This window comes from Microcebus murinus, chromosome 22, assembly GCF_040939455.1.
Source record: "Microcebus murinus isolate Inina chromosome 22, M.murinus_Inina_mat1.0, whole genome shotgun sequence".
NCBI lineage: Eukaryota > Metazoa > Chordata > Mammalia > Primates > Cheirogaleidae > Microcebus > Microcebus murinus.
In genome coordinates this window covers 13,660,915-13,680,142 of record NC_134125.1, presented here as the reverse complement: position 1 = coordinate 13,680,142, position 19,228 = coordinate 13,660,915, and the positions used below count along the sequence as shown (strand labels likewise).

Genomic DNA, 19,228 nt, shown 5'->3' with positions numbered 1-19,228 from the left:
CTCAGGAGTGGTGGAACCAGCTGCTGGTTTCCGTCTCAGTAAAGGCTGACTTCCGGCAACAGAGGAAAAGATTTCTTTGAATGGTTCCTCACACTTTCTATGAAGCAGGGGTTGCAAACTGGAGCCTACGGGGAGACATGTTTAGCTACCCAGGAGTTTAAAAATTGGGAGATTTTTATGTAAAAAACTAAGGTTTTTGGTTTCTCTTGAAAGTGGTAGGCACTGGGTTACCATTCTCACATGGCAAAATGAGCTAGAGCTGATTTCTTTCCCTTAGGTGTCCAGAAGTGCTCCAGTTTGCCACAGACCTCACCACTCCCTAATGTGTGCACATCCATCCTGGCTTTTTTTTTTTCATTAATACAATTTACCTGGCCACAAACATGCGTTGGCCCCGACAAGCTCTATGCACACAGAAGTCTATCAAGAGTTGTGGGAGGTGGTGAGATTCTTTCTTTCAAAGTCCTCAGTTTATGGGCAAGAGAAACTGAGATCAGGAGAGGGGAAAGGACTTGTCCAAGTGAACTGAATCACTGTGGCTGAGCCAGGTCTCTTGAGTCCCAATTTAACATCCTCACCCCTAAAGTGGACCACGCTGCAGCCCAGGTTTGACCCACAAACTTGCCGGAGAATTCAATGTGTGAGAGTCTAAGGAAAGCAATTCACTCTCCCCTCCTCCAATTTTGGTGGGGAATATTGCTGAAGGACTTTTTGTTGTTGTTTTTTAAAGGTTTGTGGCTCCCGCTGCTTTTTCGGTGCATTTCTGGAGACAGATGCACACGATGTCTCCATAGCAACTTTCTGTAATAAAAACAAACGCTCTTAATTCTCAAGCCTAGGAGCACCCTGCTGAAAGAGCAAGAAAATGGTGAGACTCTTCATCTAGGGCAATTATAATCATGACATCACGGACAACAGGCATTTGAAGAGCCCAGTGTTTAATAAATAGACCCAGAATTAACTCCTGTCTCTGCCATTACCCAGCTGGGCAATCTCATGCAAGTCACTTAACCTGAGCCTCAAATTCCTCCTCTTCCACCTGGATATAAGAATAGTGTTCCATGGGGTTATCAAGAGGGCATAATATACCTAAAGAGCTTCCTAGCACAGAACCTGGCCTGTTGCAATTATGTTGAAAAGTGGCCCCTAAACATTATACAACTACAATAGTGCTAAGCATTTTCACATTTTCAAAGTGAGTTTGCCTAATTTTTTTGTAAGGTGCTTCACTTAAGTTGAGAGGTAGGCAGATGTGTGAGCATTATATCTATTTTGTGGGCAAGGGAACAGGTTCAGCAAACACTAGTTATGTGCTCGCTCAACTACCTTCCCCTATCTGAATATTAACTCTTGCCATTATGATTACTACGGGGCTTGTTTGTTCAGTAGAGGAACTGGGGAGGTTCTAGGTTAGGAATAGCTTTGGGTAAAAAGAATCTATGTCTTGACATCTTCTTAATAACAAACATATGTCCTAGTTTGTAGAAAATCCTGTCTACTGAGTTAGTCATTTCTTGTTTTCTGACTGAGTTAAAAAAAAAAGAGACAGAGAGAGCGATGTGACTGTTATTGATTTAAAAGATAGAGCGAGATGAGTCCATTTCCTTCTGGTGACATCTTATTAAGCAGCCGCTTAGCACCCCCTCCCTTCCCCATCAGGTAGCATCCAGCCAAATGTCATTTCTCCTCTAATCCCCAGATAACCATTTTAATTAAAATTTACAAAAAACATCCAACGGCATGTGGTTCTGACTTCACTCTGAGAACCAACTAGAAAAAAAACAACCAAAAAACATTACTATCAGAAGAAAGATGGACAAAATGCTCCTCAATCCAAGTTAGGGCCCAGGAGCCGGGCGGTCTGCCCGCCTATGGTTGGTTACCTTTGGCGCCGTGATGAAATGTTCCCACCTCTGTCCCATGGACTTGTCCTTATTGATTTTTTTAACTATACTCTTGCTTCCACCAGGGTCCCTGAGTAAGAAACAGTTTAATGAGTTTTCTGTTTCCAGAGCTTCGGTTTATTGCAAGTACTTTTAAGAAAGGTAATGAGTGGAGGGGGATGGTGGCTGGTCTCTGCGTGTGTGAAGGAGCAGGAGGCCCAGTTCTCAGCTGCTGGGTCTTTTAAGTGGAACTGGGGTTAGAAGAGACCATTGCTTACTGGGGGGAGGCTCAGGGAGGTGGCATATATCTGTATGCTTTTTGCATCTCTTTGTAGTTTGGACTCCTGGGCAGGTCTGCAGTTACTCCCGGGCGTGAATATGAGATCCACGTTCATTTCCGGGTCTCTGCTTGGACCATTGCCTAAGGGTCCCACCAACAGGGACACTTCTGAGTGACACACAGAGAATATTACTGGGTTGGGTTGAGGGGAGCTCATGGGGTTGCCCAATAAGAATCACTCATTTGAGGTTTATTCGGCAAAAGTTCTCTATGACGCTATGTGCAAAAAAAAAAAAAAAAAAAAAAAAACCACTTCTGTGCCTTCTCACTGAATCATCTCAATTACTGTAACCTTGTGATGTAGTCATTGCCATCCCATTTCACAGCTGAGAAAACAAACTCAGGGGGCCGAAGTCACTTACCGGATGCGGATGTACAATGAAAATGATGAAGCTAAAGCTCCAGGGCCTGTCACTGACATGGGTCCCTTCCCCAGGCCCCTGTGCCTAATTTCATGTTGTAATTTTGTATCCTTTTTCTTAAAGTGCCCCCTGCCCCAATTAAATAAGCTTCAGGTCCCAGAAAACCTGCATCCTCCCCTCACAGATTGAGAACTTTCTGGACAGGAGACTAAAGCCCCAGCAGGCTCTGGGGGTCACATGCCCATCATCCTTTATCTGGAACCTGTGGGACCAGATGTGTTGCCAAATTCATAATTTTGGCATTTTTGGCATTTGGAAAATAAGCAGCGTTATGGATGCTGCATATATTGTATGTTAACAAAATCCCTCTGATGGGGTTGGGAGCAGCAATCTGTAATCAAGCACATTAATATTTCTGCAATGAAGCACATGGATGTTTACACTAGGTGGGATAAATAAAGACTATAAATAGCTTCAAGTCAAGCTTTGCTGCCATTTTTGTTCTTGCCAGATTTTGCTGCCAAATGAGTTACAAAAAAACTGAGTTTTTAGAGCCTTTGGGATCTTGGGCTTGTGGATATAGGACAGTGGGTCTCTATTGATAAGTAAGCAGGTGGTCTCAACATGTGATCTCTCAACTGCCTTTACATATCTATTGATTGATTGATTGATTGATTGGTCTATCAACCCACCCATCCATCCATCCCTCTCTTTATCCCCTTTTTTGCTGCAGAAAGGATTTTGGATGGGTAGGATCCTTTAAAGCATTTGGCTGGCTTTCACCTAGCATAGAGCAGGGATTGAGGAAATGAGAAGATGGACAGACCTGTTTTGATGGGGGCAATGGAGGTCTAGGCTTGTTAGCAGGTGCTGAGTGTATTGCTGGTGGTGGGGGAGGTGCTTAGGTATAGAAGGTGAAAGGTGATCAAGATAAACCTGACTTACCACTGACTTCCCATGGCATGGGGCATCTGAGTAGCAGAAACAAGGGCTTTTCCCAGTCCAAATGGGAAATGTCTTCTCACCAGCGGGACCTTGCTGAACATCTACCAGTATTTCTCATGCACTACCAGGTAGTGCATGAGAAATACACTAGACCCCAAGGTGGAAGTTAGGCTGGGGAGGGCAGGATGAGAATGTGCCTCCGAGGTTTTGTAAGACTCTTATGTTTGATTACACAATAAAAAGCCCTCTGAATAATTAACAGTGAAGCTCATTTAAGTTGGTTCTGCCTGCCTCTCCCCTGAGTAATCAAATTAGGGGGATATTTAAAATCCAGCCAGAGGAAGAAGAAGTAATACTTTGGTCCTATAAACAATATTTAAACTAGCAGTGCTTTTGAAGTCTGATTTAAGGCTCACCAACTGGAAGCTTTAGCATTTTTTCTTTTTTTTTTTTTTTTTTTTGCTTTGGCGCATTTCTTTCAAGGCTACAGGCCTTTTTGCTTTTCCCTTTGCTAAGGCAGCCCCTGCTGAGCCGCCAGCCTTCTTCTTGAAGTTCAAAAGCAACCCCCTTTCCCCTTTTAAAATTAAATCTGGTCCCAGCCAAGCTTTCAAAATCTTAAATATTCAGGCCCAGTTGGGAAGATGGAAGTTTTCCCCTTAATGCTGACTTCCAAGATGACCCGAAATCTATTGCGACTTCAAGCACCAGGCTAAATGAGTTAAAAATGCAGCAAGACTCCTACAGACCTTAAGAAAGCTCTGAGCCCTTGCTCTCGCAAAGCCATTGATAAAGAAAAGACCGGGTTAGACAGAACCGGTCTTTCTGATGTTTCATTTTCAGTAGCAAATAAACCAAAGAGGAAGATCAATAGGGAGAAGAAAAAAATAAAATAAAATAAAACCACCTGAGCTGAGTCGTCCACTACACACCTTGGAGAAGTGTGGGGAAGGACCAAACAAGTTGGTGTTCCTTCCCCATGGTCTGGTGGGGTAATCATGAGTGTGTTCACCAAATAGTCCCAGTTCTGTCCTGCTCCCTGAAGGCAGGCCTGACATTGTGCTTTGCTTTGTTCAAAAATATATGAGCGAAAGTGTCATGTGGCACTTTGAGCAGATGCTTGAAGAGTCAGCCTTCAAGTCATCAGATTCCTTTTTTTTTGCCTCATTGATGGTGGAAGCTTGTGTTGAGATGGAGCTTCTGTCAGCCTGGGTCCCAGACTGAGCAAATGAGCAAAGAGCCCACCTGTACAACATGCAGGGTGAGCCAGAAATGAGCTTCTGTTTTGCTTCTCAGCCTGAAGCCACTGAGATTTTGGGGGGTTGTTCATTACGGCAGCTTAACCTAGCTCACCTGATAGCTGGCCTCTGATTTACTGTCTGTGTGACCTCAGGCAAGTGTCTCTGAGTGTCAGAACCAGGAAAGCGTCATCCTGGTAGATAAGAGGGAATTTAATAATTGGGTGGACCAGCTAGCTGTCCTCTGCCTCAAAGCTTCCTACATGTGTAACTTTGTGTGTGTTATTTAGCCTCTCTGAGCCTTGGTATTCCCATCTGTAAAATGGGGGGATGATATTAGCTATGCCAAAGGATTGCTGGGGAGATGAAAAGAAATGGGGCGTGGTGGGTGCCTTGTACAGAGAACTGAATACAGTTCAGCTGCTAACAGCAATAACATGCTTTTTTCAATGGAGATCTTTGAGTGGCTTAGAGGAAGTGTTGATGAGCTATGAGGGCAGATCCATGGGAGATAAGTAGCTAAAATTCCCAGACCATAATTCCCCCTGCCGAAGCTTTCTGGGGGATCCTATTTGCCAGAAATCAAGGGAAAAGGGCATCGAGCCCTGTCAAATTTCTTTTAACTGTACCCACCAAATACAGTTTGTTCTGGGTGGCCACTTGAAGATGTCTTATCCACAGTGGCAATCAGAGCAATTTTCTCAAACACTTCACTCCTTCTGAACTCAAGCTTGGGGGTAAAACGTCTGCTTCTCAGGGTGGAAAAGCTTGCTGGCTGGTTTAGGGACACGTGCTCATGTGTCCAGGACCAAGGGAAAGAACCGTTGATTTTGCCCTGGGAAGGGGGCAGAGGTCAAAGCTCTTGGGGTTTCCCAGACCAGGTGGCTCTGTCCTGCCTCCCGGGTGATAATTTGATCATCCCGCTGTGTTCTGCCACTCTGTGGAGATCTGGTCAGCTGGAGTACCAGAGTGGAGAATGAGGCAATTAAATCAGTGTGAAGAGGAGAGCAGGGGAAATCAGAGATTTCACTCAAATGTCTTTCCTTGATGATCCAATTTAAAAATAACTCCCCCCCCCTACCCTGTCACTATCACTCCACCCTGAATTTCATCATAACACATTGCTATCACAACGTATCCTGATTATTATATATCTAATATCTGTAGCTTCCCTCCTAACCCCCAGAATGGAAGCTCCTGAGAACAGGGATATTGTCTGTTTTCTTCTCTGCAGCATCCCTGATAGTAAGTAGTGCCTGCAATAAAGCAGGTTTGAGGAAACTGAGATTTTCTTGTGGGGAGTGGAGAAGGGCACCACAAATAAGGGGAAAACAATTTAAATATAAAACATTTAAATAAAAAATTGCTAATGGGTGTTGTTGGGAACGTTGCTGCATTGTTTCAGGAAAAGCAAACCCTTGGAAAAGACATGTGGGTCTTGGGATTTTGGTTAAATAAGTTTTTATACATTCATAGGTTGTTAAACTGCAAAGCGGAGGTTCAGGCATGGAGAGATGCTCCTTGTATATTAACTCAAATGGCAAAAATTTAGTTGCAAAACAGTCTGTGCAGAATGGCACTTTTAATTACTGGGCAAAAGAAAATGACATATTACATATGATATCTTGATAAATCAGGTCCCTTTTGTATCCCAGGGTCCTCTAGTAAGTGCCACTTTGTAATAAGACATTCTTTTTCTTGGAGGCAGGCACCAGCTAATTCTCCAAAATAATTGCGGACTTTGAGCTTTAGCTACAGACGGAGGATCCAACCATTTAGTGGTGAAGCACTCGTGCTTTGCAGTGAGGTTAACTGGGTTCAAATCCTGACTCTTCTTTTGCTAGCTATGCAACTTTGAAACAAATTGCTTAAATTTTCCATGCCTCAGTTTCCTCACTGGCATGTTGGAATGAGGCTTAAATGAGGTAATACACCCAGAGCAGAGTGCTTGACATAGAAAGTACTCAAACTCTAGCTGTTTTCATCATAAAACAGTGGAAGGATTTAAGTGTTTACATTATATTTGACACATCAAACTGTGGTTGCCTTTTACCCACCTATGCTAAAGGAAGGGTGGGTTCTTTGTGCCTGGGCAGCCCAGCCCTTGAGTGTCTGCAGTCTCTTAATAAAAGTTAGGATTCTACCCAGCTGACCTCCCCAATTAAGAGTGGGTCCAGTGGTGTCTTTCTGGAACAGCCCGAGGCAATAAGACTTAGACAACTCTTTTGCTTCGGTGGCTCCTGGGCAGAGCACAGGGATGTGGGGACTGTTGAAACAACTCCTTCGAGGTGTGTGCGGTACCTGTTTATTCCTCTCTTTGGCCAAGGGTTTGCCCTGTTTTTTCCCAGTGGGACTGGGGAAGATGCCTGAGGGGGCGGTGGGGGAGGTGGCGTCAGAGCTTGTCATATTTCCCCAACATCTGGTGTTGGTTGCCTATTTCTCTGTAAAGGTCCACTCATTTCTAGCTAGTCCCTCTGGTCGGTCTTAGAAAGTTAGTCTCTAACAGGAACACACTAATCTAGATTCACGACCCCTTACCCAATTCCAAACTCCAAAGCGTCTTGAGAACTAGAAACATTTTAATAACTTATTTGCAGCAAAATGTGACATGAACTGATGAGAGGCTATCGATGGTCTTTATTGGTATTTATCATGCACTTAGAGTAAATATTCACTTATTTGTTTTCTGCAGAAATATTGTGTTTGATGACGGGGCTCCTTTGGGAGTGTGGTGTTCTAAATGGTATATGCCCCGTATTTCCTTTTTTAAATGCAAAAATAAAAACTCAGAATTCTGAAACACAGTTGGCTCTAAGGGTTTGAATAAAGACTTGGGAGTCTTTATGAAAAAAAAAATCAGGTCAACTTTGCCTAAACAGAGGCTTGTATCTCTCGGAGAAGGGTAATTAGCACATTCATAATTAAAGGCTCAGTTTCTGCTTTAGTTGTGGACCCGATCATCTTGTCAATTGAAATAAACTCTTTTGTTAGCAGCAGAATTAACAAGGGTGCTGAGAAATGATAATGTGTTTGAATTGCTACATGATGACATTGGGAAGCTGAGAAGTTTTTTTTTTTTTTCCTAAGGAAAGCAGAAACTCCGATGAATCTCATAATGACATCCTAAAATCTGTCATCTGTCTACTCACCCAGTCGTCCACCAATCCATCCAAATAGGAGCTCTTCCTACAACCAACGAAAATCACCCTCCTGCTTGCAGCACACTAACTGCTAGTTAGTGGAATTTTGCTGCTTGTAGAGAGCCCATGTTGAAGTATTGAACTACTCCCACTTTCTTGCTATAAAACCCATGAGGGGGAGGAATTGGATCTATAACTGTCATTATGCCTAATAGGAACGAAGCCTCTGGGATCTGCAGGTCTCCAGGGACGGATGTTTCCTTTTGGAAAGTGCAAGGTGGGTGTCAGAGCTCTGGGTTTAAGTCTCAAAATGCTTTAATAATAAGAGACACTGGCTGCTTAATGGAGGACTCTCAGAAAAGCATAGTCAGGAGAACGAGATTTGGTTTTTCCTCCTTAGAGTAATTCCCTGGATTGTTTATCTTTGCAATTAGATTCCTTGTGTAGACTTCTTTCCCTGTCTGTTTGTATGTTTGTCCAGCTACCCAGTGAACATGGATCCCATGTGTTGGTAAAATTCTGCTTAGAAGTTTATAATTTCTTTCCCAGCCTTAAGTCTCAATGGTGTTTATAACCACATACCTAACTGCTCTTCAAAAAAGGGACTTTTATCATTAATAGCTCTCATTTGGTGAACACTCACTGTGCTCCCAGACATTAGGCTAAATGTTCTATGTATTTTATCTTGTTTAATCCTTAACAATAACTCTTCTGAGGCAGGAACCCATTTCATAGATGAAGAAACAGAGGCCCAAAGATCTTAAGTGACTTGCCCAGGGTCACACAGCTATTAGATGGCAGAGCCTGGACTCATCCAGGTCTGTCTGATGCTAAAACCTTTGTTCTTCCATCACTCTGATCCTTCTAGGTTTTTTAAAAAAGTACTTGAAGAGTTGGGGAAATTCAAATTCATATTCATAAGGGTGAAATATCATAAATAGGGATTAAGCATTAAAGAGACGATAGCCTTCTGCTTTCTTGCTAATTAAAAAGATGTTTTCTGACACTTCCTAGGAAACTTAACCCCCCTCACCCTGATTCATAATTAAAAAAAAATCCCAAACAGTGGTGTGCTCGAGATGTCTCATATTGTCTCACAAGAACTGATTTTGTGCATCTCTTCCTAACTCCAAGTTCAGTAACATCATCTTGGTAAGCTTGACTCAGTTATGGAGAGAGTATTTACACCATGGAAATTGGCATTGTTACAAATCATGGTTCCTGGCCTCCTAGAGAACTGCTTGTTAAACACTTACCAGCATACCACTGACCTCAAGCTAAAATCCCCATCAAGAGGAAATGGTCCCCTAGAGAAAGCAAATCCCAACAAATACTCTACTTTCTATGCAAATCTTACCTGGACTGCATTTTTCTCTCAGGTCAGGTTCAGGTTCTGCTTTTATAGAACTGGACATCCTGAGATCCCTAATGGAATTCTGCACTTCCCAGTCACGATAGAACACCTGATACTCTCAATGTGACCACTATGTCTTTTTACTGCAGTTAACAGTTTTTGGTCACATTTCTAAAACCAACCAAAGGAAATAAAGATGGTCCCTTTTTTCTCCTCAATCCAAATTCTACATATTCTTTCCTCTGTTGAGAGGGAATGGGTGCTTGTATGTCAGAGGCAAAACATTTTTGTTGTTGGCTTGCTCAGGGAGATAAAATGCTATTGGAAACTCACGGACACAGAGGCCCTTTTTCTTAGAATCTAAGCAGTCAGCTGTGGAAAAAGAAAATAGATGTTGCTTTTACCTAGAAATTCCCATTTCCCATAATCTATCAAGCAGAAATATTTGCAACTGAGCATAAAAGATAGGCATAAGGATATTCCATATTTGAAATGTCAAAAGTCTGGGAATGACCTCAGTGTCCGGCAATACAGAAATGGTCATCTAAATTACGCTCCAGCCGTACGATAGAGTACTCTGCTGTTGTTAGCAGAATGTGGAAACTTTGTATGTGCCATCTTGGAAGGATGTCTTTGAGTCATTGTAAAAGGGGGAAAAACCATGTAGAGAACAATAGGTAGAGTATGATCCCATTTATGTTAAAAAATGTATCTGCATGTATTTATAAAAGGAAGCCATTAGAAAGACTTGGAAGGACATGCCTTAGACCTTTACAAGGGGTTTTCTCTAAGGAGGGGATTTCAAGGAGGGAATGAAGGCTTTCATACTTTACACACTTGTACATTTTTTGGAAAAATTTCCGTAAGAATAAATTGTGTTCCCTTATTACTTGATCAGTTTAGTTAAAAAACAAAACAAACATACAAAAAAACCCCACAAAAAACCGCATAGTAAATGTTTTAAGGTTGTGGCTTTCAAATAAATTCTGGGAGCCATAAAAGATATTCTGGAAATAACTGGGGTGCCATGGGGGGGTGGGAGCAAGTTGGAGGTACCCCAGTTCTCCGTGGCCCACAAACCTCTTGCTTCATGCAGAAGTTCCATTTAGAAAAATCTGTTTTACATTATTGGGGCTTCCATTAAAAAAAAAAAACAATGGATTTCTGCTGTTTAAAAATAAAGTTTGCAAACCACTTGTGTATCAAAGGAAACTACAGTTTTAAATTCATGCTAACCAAAAACACCGAATCGATTTGGAGTTACTCATTGGTCAATAGATGCAAGATTTATATTTCTGGTTGTATCTGAGGTTAATTTATCTGGGCTCTGGTGTAACAGATAACTTGGGGGTAGAAGGGATTTGGGGATTTGGGGGATGGGTGGTAAGCATCCTCAGGAGGAAGGAATTGATTAAGACTCAGGATTTTGGAAGAGGAAGAAGAATGAATTCACTTGGAAGGCAGGACAGGGAGAGGGTGCCAGTGTCAGGTGGGGGTCAGGGTGGGGAATGCTAGCATTGGAGATAGGGAACTATTTTATTTAACTCAGCTGTGGTTTTCACAGTGCAAATCCAATTCCTCAGGTCATGGTTCTTTACTTTTTTGTGTGTGTGTGTCCCATTCTTGCAGACAACCTGACTCTTCTTAAAGAACCAGTGTCTTCCCATGCCTGTCTGTTTCTTGTTCTGCACCTTGTGTGTACCACGTGGTTTCTGCAACAGTGAACTCAAAACTTTTGTGTGGGCCCTTCCCTCTGGGTGAGGACACACCTAACATTTCTCTTGGCCAAGACAACATGTTCTGGAGCTTCTGCCTGTGCAGACGTAGCTGCTCAAGGGACCTGAATACCAAGTACTTCCTTGGGTCCAAGTGGAGAAGTAGACACCAATGCGTATTAAAAACCAATGGAACAAAAGAAAACCTTGAGGGAAAGGAGAAAAACAAGAACAAAGAAAAAGAGAAGAATAAAAGGGAAGGAGAGAAGGAGGAAAAGAAAAGAACAACAAACAAAGAATAGTGCCGGGGAGACAGTCCAAGAAGAGAGTTGGAGAGGAATCCAGCTGTGGTGTGCTGGTATCACTTGCCCATTGCTGTGGTGTAAATGTTTCCACTGTGGCAGATTGATATCAAACTACCAATGTGATGTTACTGAATGTGGAGCTGGGAAGAGATGCTGGAAGGAGATGTATATCATTGACTCTTACAATTCTATGTGAGTTGGCTCCATTTGACCGCTGTTTGGACCCCACAGAGCACATAAAAGAGCTCCTAAAGCAACCCACCCACCAAAAACAGCCAAAGGAGGGGAAGAACATCTAGGAATCCCTTCCCCACTGCCCAGTCTATTGCTAGTTTACAGCACACTGCAGGGCTGAAGCGTACTTTGGATTCCAGCAGTTAATCACAGGTCTCATGGTATGGTGGGTGTGGTCAATCGTCAGGGCTTCCAGGAGCCAGTGGAGGGCACAGAGCTGGCGGAAGAGGGGCTCACTGCAAAGACAGAGAGAGGGAGCACAGTAGGACCCTGTTAGAACCACATTCTGCAAGGTAATTGCCATAGAGAGAGTAGTTGTGCTGCCTTCCAGTTTGAGAGCTGTCACCATGCTCCAGGCATGTGTAAGTATTTTGCCCACATCACCTCATTAGATCTTTGCAATGGTCACGCGAGGTGTTCATTAACCTCATTTTAGAGAGGAGGACTCCGAGGCTCAGAGGAGTTAAAGACGTTGTGCCAGGTCCCTAGGCCATTAGGTGGCAGAGCCATGATTTGAAAGGCGATGATCCTATGCCAGTTACTGGGAATTTGTGTGTGTGTAGGGCACAATCTTGTGACCCCAGCTGGAGCTCTTGACCTAGGCAAGCGAGAGGCTTAGGGAAATCAATATCCTATGGTGCCCAATTGTTAATCTCATCAAGGTACAATAAATAGACTAAGAGTATGCAAAATGTCTGGAAATGCAGGGAAACTCATGTATTAATTTCATTTTTCCCCCAGAGTAAAAATTGGACATACTGCTTTAAATTTATAAATCTTTTGCTTAAAAATGTAGCTGGATGTTGAAGAAAAACAGATTGAGCATATTATTTCAAAATGTTACCTAAAACATTGTTTAAAAATATGTCTAACCAACATTTTCCCATTTTTTTGGACACCTTGTATTAGTTAATATAGCACCTACAATGAGCTAGGCATAATGTAAATGTACATTTTTTAATTCTCCCAATGATGTGCTTGGGTATGAATTGTTATTATGGATGTAGCTGTGTTCCAATAAAGTTTTATTTACAAACTGAGGCTCAGAGAAGTGCAATCACTTTGCTCAAGGTCACATATCTTGTTGGTGATAGAGATGGTGTCTTAGTATCTCATTTAGAGCTCAGGACAACTCTATAAGGAGCATACTATTCCCAAATCCTCTTTACGATGAGGGACATGAGGCCCAGAGAGGTACAGTGAGTTACCTGAGGTCACACTGCTGGGATTAGTGAGGATCTGGGCTGGGGTCTCTTTAACCTCAAAGACTGTGCTCCCATGGACTTGGGCTCTGACCAGGTGCTGATGAAGCCAGCACAGTGGTCACCCTGAGAACGAGGTCAGGAGAGGGTTAACCTGCTGCCTGCCTTTTTCCTGGAAACAAGGTGGAGTCCTGGCCGGCCACCCTCCTCCCCCCCATCATTTCTGCTCTTGCACTAATGGGCCAGATGCCTCCATTAAGAACCTGTGTAATTGCTCTTCTGTGAAACTTCATCCTGCCTGATCAACACTCCCCAGGGTTCCTAGGCCTGGTGTTTGTAGGGGGAGGAAGGTATCTACCCACCCTGTTTCCAGGAAGGCACCTCTTCAGAAGGTGGGGCCCAAGCCCTGGACACAGGTGTGCAGCTGGCCCAGGGTTACCCTGGAATATCCCTTGACAGATGTCCATGTCACTCAGCTTGAAGGGGAACTGCCTCACCACCCTCCAGCCCCACCATCCTCCAGCCCCTTTATCCCCATGTCCCAGGGTGGTCATATCCACCAGGTCTTAGGAAAACTAGAGGTAGCAGATCTCCTTCCTTCCTTCTCTGGAGCCTTTTTTTTTTATTTCGGCATATTATGGGGGTACAGATTTTAAGGTTTCAATAAATGCCCATTTCCCTCCTCCCCCCAAAAGTCTGAGTCTCCATCATGACCATCCCCTAGATGGTGCACATCTCACTCATTATGTATGTATATACCCGCCCCCCTCCCCCTCCCACCTGCCCAATACCCTATTACTGTAGTACCTATGTGTCCACTTAGGTGCTACTCAGTTAATACCAGTTTGCTGGAGAATATATCTGGAGCCTTTTTCTTCCACAAATTATTTTAGTGAATAATTGAGCACCTAATTTTCCCTCACTTCTCATTTTGAGGACCTGTAAGCCCATAGCCCTTCCAGTTCTTGTCTCTCTCTTCCCCCTAAACATCATCTTGGGCCCTACAGGTGACAGCATTTTGGTAACTCTGCACATGGGCTGTGTCCAGCATTTAACCAACAGCAGCAGCAGCAGCAGCAGCAGCGCCGTATGCCTGGCACTGGGCTGTGAGCACCCTGCTACACCCTCCCCATAACCACAGCAAGCTGTGGAAGGCTGGGGGTGAGGCCACCCGTTCTTCTGTTTTACAACGGGGAGCCCCTGCAGACCTGGGCTTTGGATGTGTGGGGTGGGCAGAGAAGCACTCAAAGGGAGTTAACTGGTGAGATGGGGTCTGCTTGGTCACGGGGCAGGGCTGGGGATGTGGGGCACATGAGCATCAGATTCATTTCCGCAGGTGGCAAGAATAGGTGCAAACCTGACCCTCTCCTTCCCTTGCTTTAAAATCTTCAAACTCCCTAAATCTTCCATAATTGACTGAACTGTGGACACCCCCAACTTAATATGCTGAAGCCCTAACCTCAGTACCTTGGGGTATGACTGTACTTTGGAGATAGGGCCTTTAAAGAGATGATTCAGTTAAAAATGAAGCCATTATGGCAGGCCCTAACCCCATTTGACTAGTGTCCTTATAAGAGGAAGAAATCTGGACATGCAGAGTGACATTAGGGCTGCGTGCACAGAGAAAAGGCCATGTGAGGACACAGAGAGATGGCAGCTGTCTTTGAGATCAGTAGAGACGCCTCAGAAGAAACAAACCCTGACAGCACCTTGATCTTGGACTCCCAGCCTCCAGAACTGTGAGAAAATACATTTCTGTTCTCCAAGCCACCCAGTCTGGTGTTTTATCAAGACAGCCCGAGCAGGCTAACCCACCACCACACGGGAGCCTTCACCCGCCTCTCCAGCCTTGAGTCATCCCACTTGTTTCTGGCAAAATTCTGCTCTGTCATTCACACTCACCACGCTGTCCTTCACACCGTCTGGGTCAAAATCCTGCCTTTGTCATTTACTGGCTGTGTGGCCTTGGCCAAAGTGCTTAACTTCCCTGAGTCTCAGTTTTCTCATCTGTAGAATGGTGGTAACTGTAGTACCTTCCTTGTAAGATGAATGCGAGGGTAGGGTAAAGTGCTTAGCACTGTTCTCTGCTCCTGATATATATTTCTCCTCCTCCTCCTTTTTCATCTTTCAGTGATTGGGCTTCAGATCAGATAGCACCCTCCCCAGGAAGCTCTCCTTGATTGCTCTAGGTCTGGGTTAGACTCTCTCTAAGGAGGTTTTAAAGCATCTCCATCCCTACAATGGGTCTCCTTGTCCCCACCTTTGAGTTCCTGCTCTATTGTAGCCACCTGTTTCCTTGTCTTTCTAGCCTACGAACCTGCAATCTACAGAGTCTTGTCCACCGCAGGGTACCCTGTGCCAGGCACACAGTAGGCTCAACGTATTTCTGGTCACTGAGTGGAAGATGGTGGGAATGAACTGGTTTGGATCTGATATTTTCCTGAGCTGCTAACTTGGGGACACTTCTTATATACAAACCACTGAGATAATGAAGAGTAACAACAACAGCAGCAGCAGCAGCAGCAAAATAATATTAATAGTAATAGTAAATACTTCCTATAGAGTGCTTACTCTGTGCCAGATGAGGTTTTAAGTGCTCAACATTCATGAACTAATTTCATCCTCATAAAATCCTGTGAAGAAGGTACTATTAGCCCCATATTACAGGTGAGAAAAATGAAGATAGAGGGCCATGTGACCTGTCCAAGGTCACGAAAGCCAGTGAATGGCAGAGCTGGAATCTGAGCCCAGTCAGCCTGGCTCCTGGATCTGTGCTCTTAATGACAATATGTTGATGGTGTCTCTTGTGATAGGTCAGAGACTTTACTTTTCATGGGAATAAAGTTTCATCTGATGGGCTGGAAACTTTCTCTCTGTTTATAAAAAGCATCTCAAACCTGATGATTGCTCATCTAATCTGCAGTGAAACAAACCTAAAGAGAAAAAAAACGTCCCCAGAAACAAGTTTGATAGACATTGGTCTTTTCTTGTAATGACCATGTGTCAGGTCATAGCACAATACCTTGGATTTTACCAAATTAAAAGAGAAAGAATTTATTTTCTCAAATGCAAGGCACAATAGGTGCAAATGCCAAATAGGGACGTACAAAGCCTGCTTCTGAGATAACTGAGCTCAGAACTCCAGGCAAGCACCAGTGGTCAGCACACCTCTATTAAAACTGCTGTGCCAACCAGAATACCAGCAGGCACAGACATCTCTGAGAAGAAAACATTTTTTTATTTCCTCTTACTAAGGGAAATTAGCAAATGCATTCAAAGCCATCCCAAGCACCCCATGCTGATAGCCAAGGGCAAATCTGGACACAGGTTGTGGAAGCTGCACTTGTTCACAAAAGGCGGTGAGGGACAGCCCAGTCATCTACAAGAGAAAACGCTGGCGTGTGTCTCATTCCTAGAGACCACCCACTCCCCTTCTTAAAGATAAAGGTCAAGTCTCTTGCGAAATGACTGGATTGATGCCTGCACAGTCGATTCAGAATTATCAGCCAGTTTGGGGATCAATCACGTTGGGATTGAAGGGACTAACCTGGCTCTGATCTGCATTGGCTGATGTGACAACTGAGAATCTAGGAGTTGACCACATGGGGCCTGCCCTGAGGCCTTTTGGTAGACTGATCATGACAGTGTCATCCCTTTCTGCTTTGCACACTCTGCGATGTGACTTAGCGGCTTCCCCTCATCAAGAGGTGGAGTCTTTCCTCTCACTCCTTGTTTGTGGGCTGGCCTGATGACTTGATTTGGCCTGTAGAATGTCACCGTGTCAATTCTGAGCCTGGGCCTCAAGGGCTTGGGGTACTTTGGGTCTTGTCCTTGGAACCCTCTCTGACTACCATGTGAACAAGCCCAGGCTAGCCTGCCGGGTGTTGAGAAACACTCCCGTCACCCTGGCCACCGACCAATCACCCAATAGACTTGTGAATGAGGCCATTCTAGATTGGCCAACCTCCAGCTCCCCATCATCTGGGTGTACTCATATGAGAAAATCCAGCCAAGATAAGCTGAGCTTGGTCTGACCAGCAGAATCATCCAGCTGACCTGTAATAGATGTTGTTTCAAGGCACTCCATGTTGAGGTGATCTGAAATACAGCCATAGATTACTGATACAGTCATCAAATGCAGCTAGAGCCCTTTAACAGCCAAGGAGAAGAAAGGGCAGACTGCAGTCCAGGGGAGGGGTTAGCAGACTACAGCCAGTGGGCCTGCCACTTGTTTTTGTAAATAAAACTTTATTGGAACACAGACACTTCCATTGTTGTAGCTTTCCTGCTACCACGGCAAAGTTAAGTAGTTGCAAGAGAGACCACCTGGTCCACAAAGACTAAAATAAAGGAGGTGAACACCCCTCTCTGAGCTTCTGCTTTCTTACCTGCAGAGATAATACACCTACACCACAGGGAGGCTGAGAAGACTGAATGAATGCCTATAGAGCGGTCAGTATTGGTCATTATCACTCTGAACAGTGAGGAGCCTGATAAATATTTGATAAATGAGCAGACAGAGAAGTCTAGAATCATTGCATCATTGCCCGAAATGAATTCATTCCCCTAAGGCAGTGGTTCTCAATGTGGAGTGGTGTGTGTGTGTGTGTGTGTGTGTGTGTGGTTTGGCCCCCAGGGGACATTTGGTAATGTTTAGAGACAGTTTTGGTTGTCATAACTAGGGGGAGATGTGCTACTGGCATCTAGTGGGTAGAGGCCATGGATGCTGCTAAACATCCTGCGATATATAGGACAGCCCTTCACGACCAAAAATGAATTCTTTCTTCCCACATGTCAATTAGTGTCAAGGTTGAAAAACCCTGCCCTCAGGTCAAAAGCTTATATATCTCTGTGCCTGAAATCTTCCAGTTGAAAAGTTCCAAGTAGTGAAAAAGAAAAAGTTGGGCTTGAGATTCTTTGAAATCGACACAAGGGGAACAAGATGTCAAGGTTTCAGAAAGCAAGAGTGGTTCTTTGGAGGGTTGATTAGCCCCTGTTACACCCTGCAGTGATGAGTTCATGCCTCAGGTCTGAAGACTACAGGGGCTTCTCTGGGAAATAGTGCCATGTCTCCTGAGCACTGGCTGAGACGTTCTTGCACACACTTGATGAGGACTGTAGACAGATTTTATCAGGCTTTGCAAACTATTTGACATTAGAGTGTCTGGCTTGGCAGGAAATGGAGTGACTCAGTCCTGGCTGATTTGCCACTTAGCTCTAAACCACCGTGTCTAGTTTCTGTTATTTTTATACGCTGAATAGCTTTGCCAGCTCCGGGCTTGTTGTCCCTTTCAAGAGGACACGGGAACAGCTCCACGGTTCCCAACACGTTAGCTTGTTGAGTCATTGCAGCCGGGCTTCAGTTTGTAAGCTGGCGCGGCAAATGAGCCGGAGGTGAGACTACTTACACGTGAGCCTTGGGTAGGGAGGGAGAGATGATGCAGCTGTGGACGGGAGCGAATGGACGAAATGTGGTTCCAGCCCCCAACTTCTCATCGTCACATGTGCTGCAGGAAAAGCAGAAAGAAAGAGACATACTGAATGAATACAATGAATGCAATGAATGAGCAGCAGGTTTTAAATGGCTTCGTCTCTTGCCAGGGTTTATTTGGCAGATATTATTGGGCACCTACTATGTGCTAGGCAGTAATCACAGATTGAGGGATGAGGGGTCTAGATGTAGTTCAGGAACAGAGTATATAAAACCCCTGCCCTCACAGAGTGTGTATTCTCCTGCAGGGGCAAAGAGAGGATACGAGATACATAGATAAATTGTGTGCTGTGCTGGTATGCCATACTAGAGATTGGAAATGGTTTCTTCAAGGGCCAGACAAAAAATTCTTTCAGCTATATTCTAGAAACAGCAATTTCATACCATATTTAAGTGTTTTTTGACTCTACTCTCACGGAGCAATTCATTTCAGTTATATACAATATTATTTTTTTTCTGGCATGCCTGAGTCATAATGTATGGATTTTTTGCCCATGGCCAAATTTAGCTCACAGACATGTTTTAATTAATTTACTCTCTGTGTGTTCATGTGTGTGTGTGTGTGTGTGTGTGTGTGTGTGTGTGTGTGTGTGTAATGGAATCAATTGTCCATACTTTAAAATTGGGAGACATCAGGTAAAAACTGAAAAGCTCTGGGTCTCAAAAACTTGAAAGCTCTGGCCACTGTTGGCTTATGTTTCCATTGGTGAAAATCGTGGAACCAAGGATTGAGAATCACTGCTTGCTTTGCATGAGATATGTGCTTCTTGGGTTGCCCCAGACTCAAGCACCCCTGGTTTCTTACTTCCTACTTCCCTTACTAATTCAGGCCATGTTCTCTGACGGCCTTTTAGTTTCTGATCTGCGGCCTAAGCACTTTCATTGATTGGATTGTCAATGGGGTCCCTGATTCATTCATTTCTACCAATAATTATTAGACATCTTCTCTGTGCTGGAAGCTGCAGATGCTGCAGACCCAGCCTCTCCCCTCCTGAAGCTTACAGTCTGGTGGGGGAGATAGG

At 44.1% G+C, this 19,228-nt stretch overlaps 1 protein-coding gene across 1 annotated transcript in view; it reads right to left on the bottom strand.

The window, feature by feature from the left end:
• CCDC60 (coiled-coil domain containing 60) overlaps positions 1–19,228 on the bottom strand; it is a 162,249-nt gene that overhangs the window by 22,954 nt on the left and 120,067 nt on the right. Inside the window, exons 4-6 of the mRNA XM_012756683.3 lie at positions 18,124–18,222; positions 11,642–11,749; positions 1,884–1,974 (exon numbers count right to left, since the gene is read on the bottom strand). Of these exons, the coding sequence (XP_012612137.1) occupies positions 1,884–1,974; positions 11,642–11,749; positions 18,124–18,222 (298 nt within the window). The remainder of the gene's footprint in view (positions 1–1,883; positions 1,975–11,641; positions 11,750–18,123; positions 18,223–19,228) is intronic.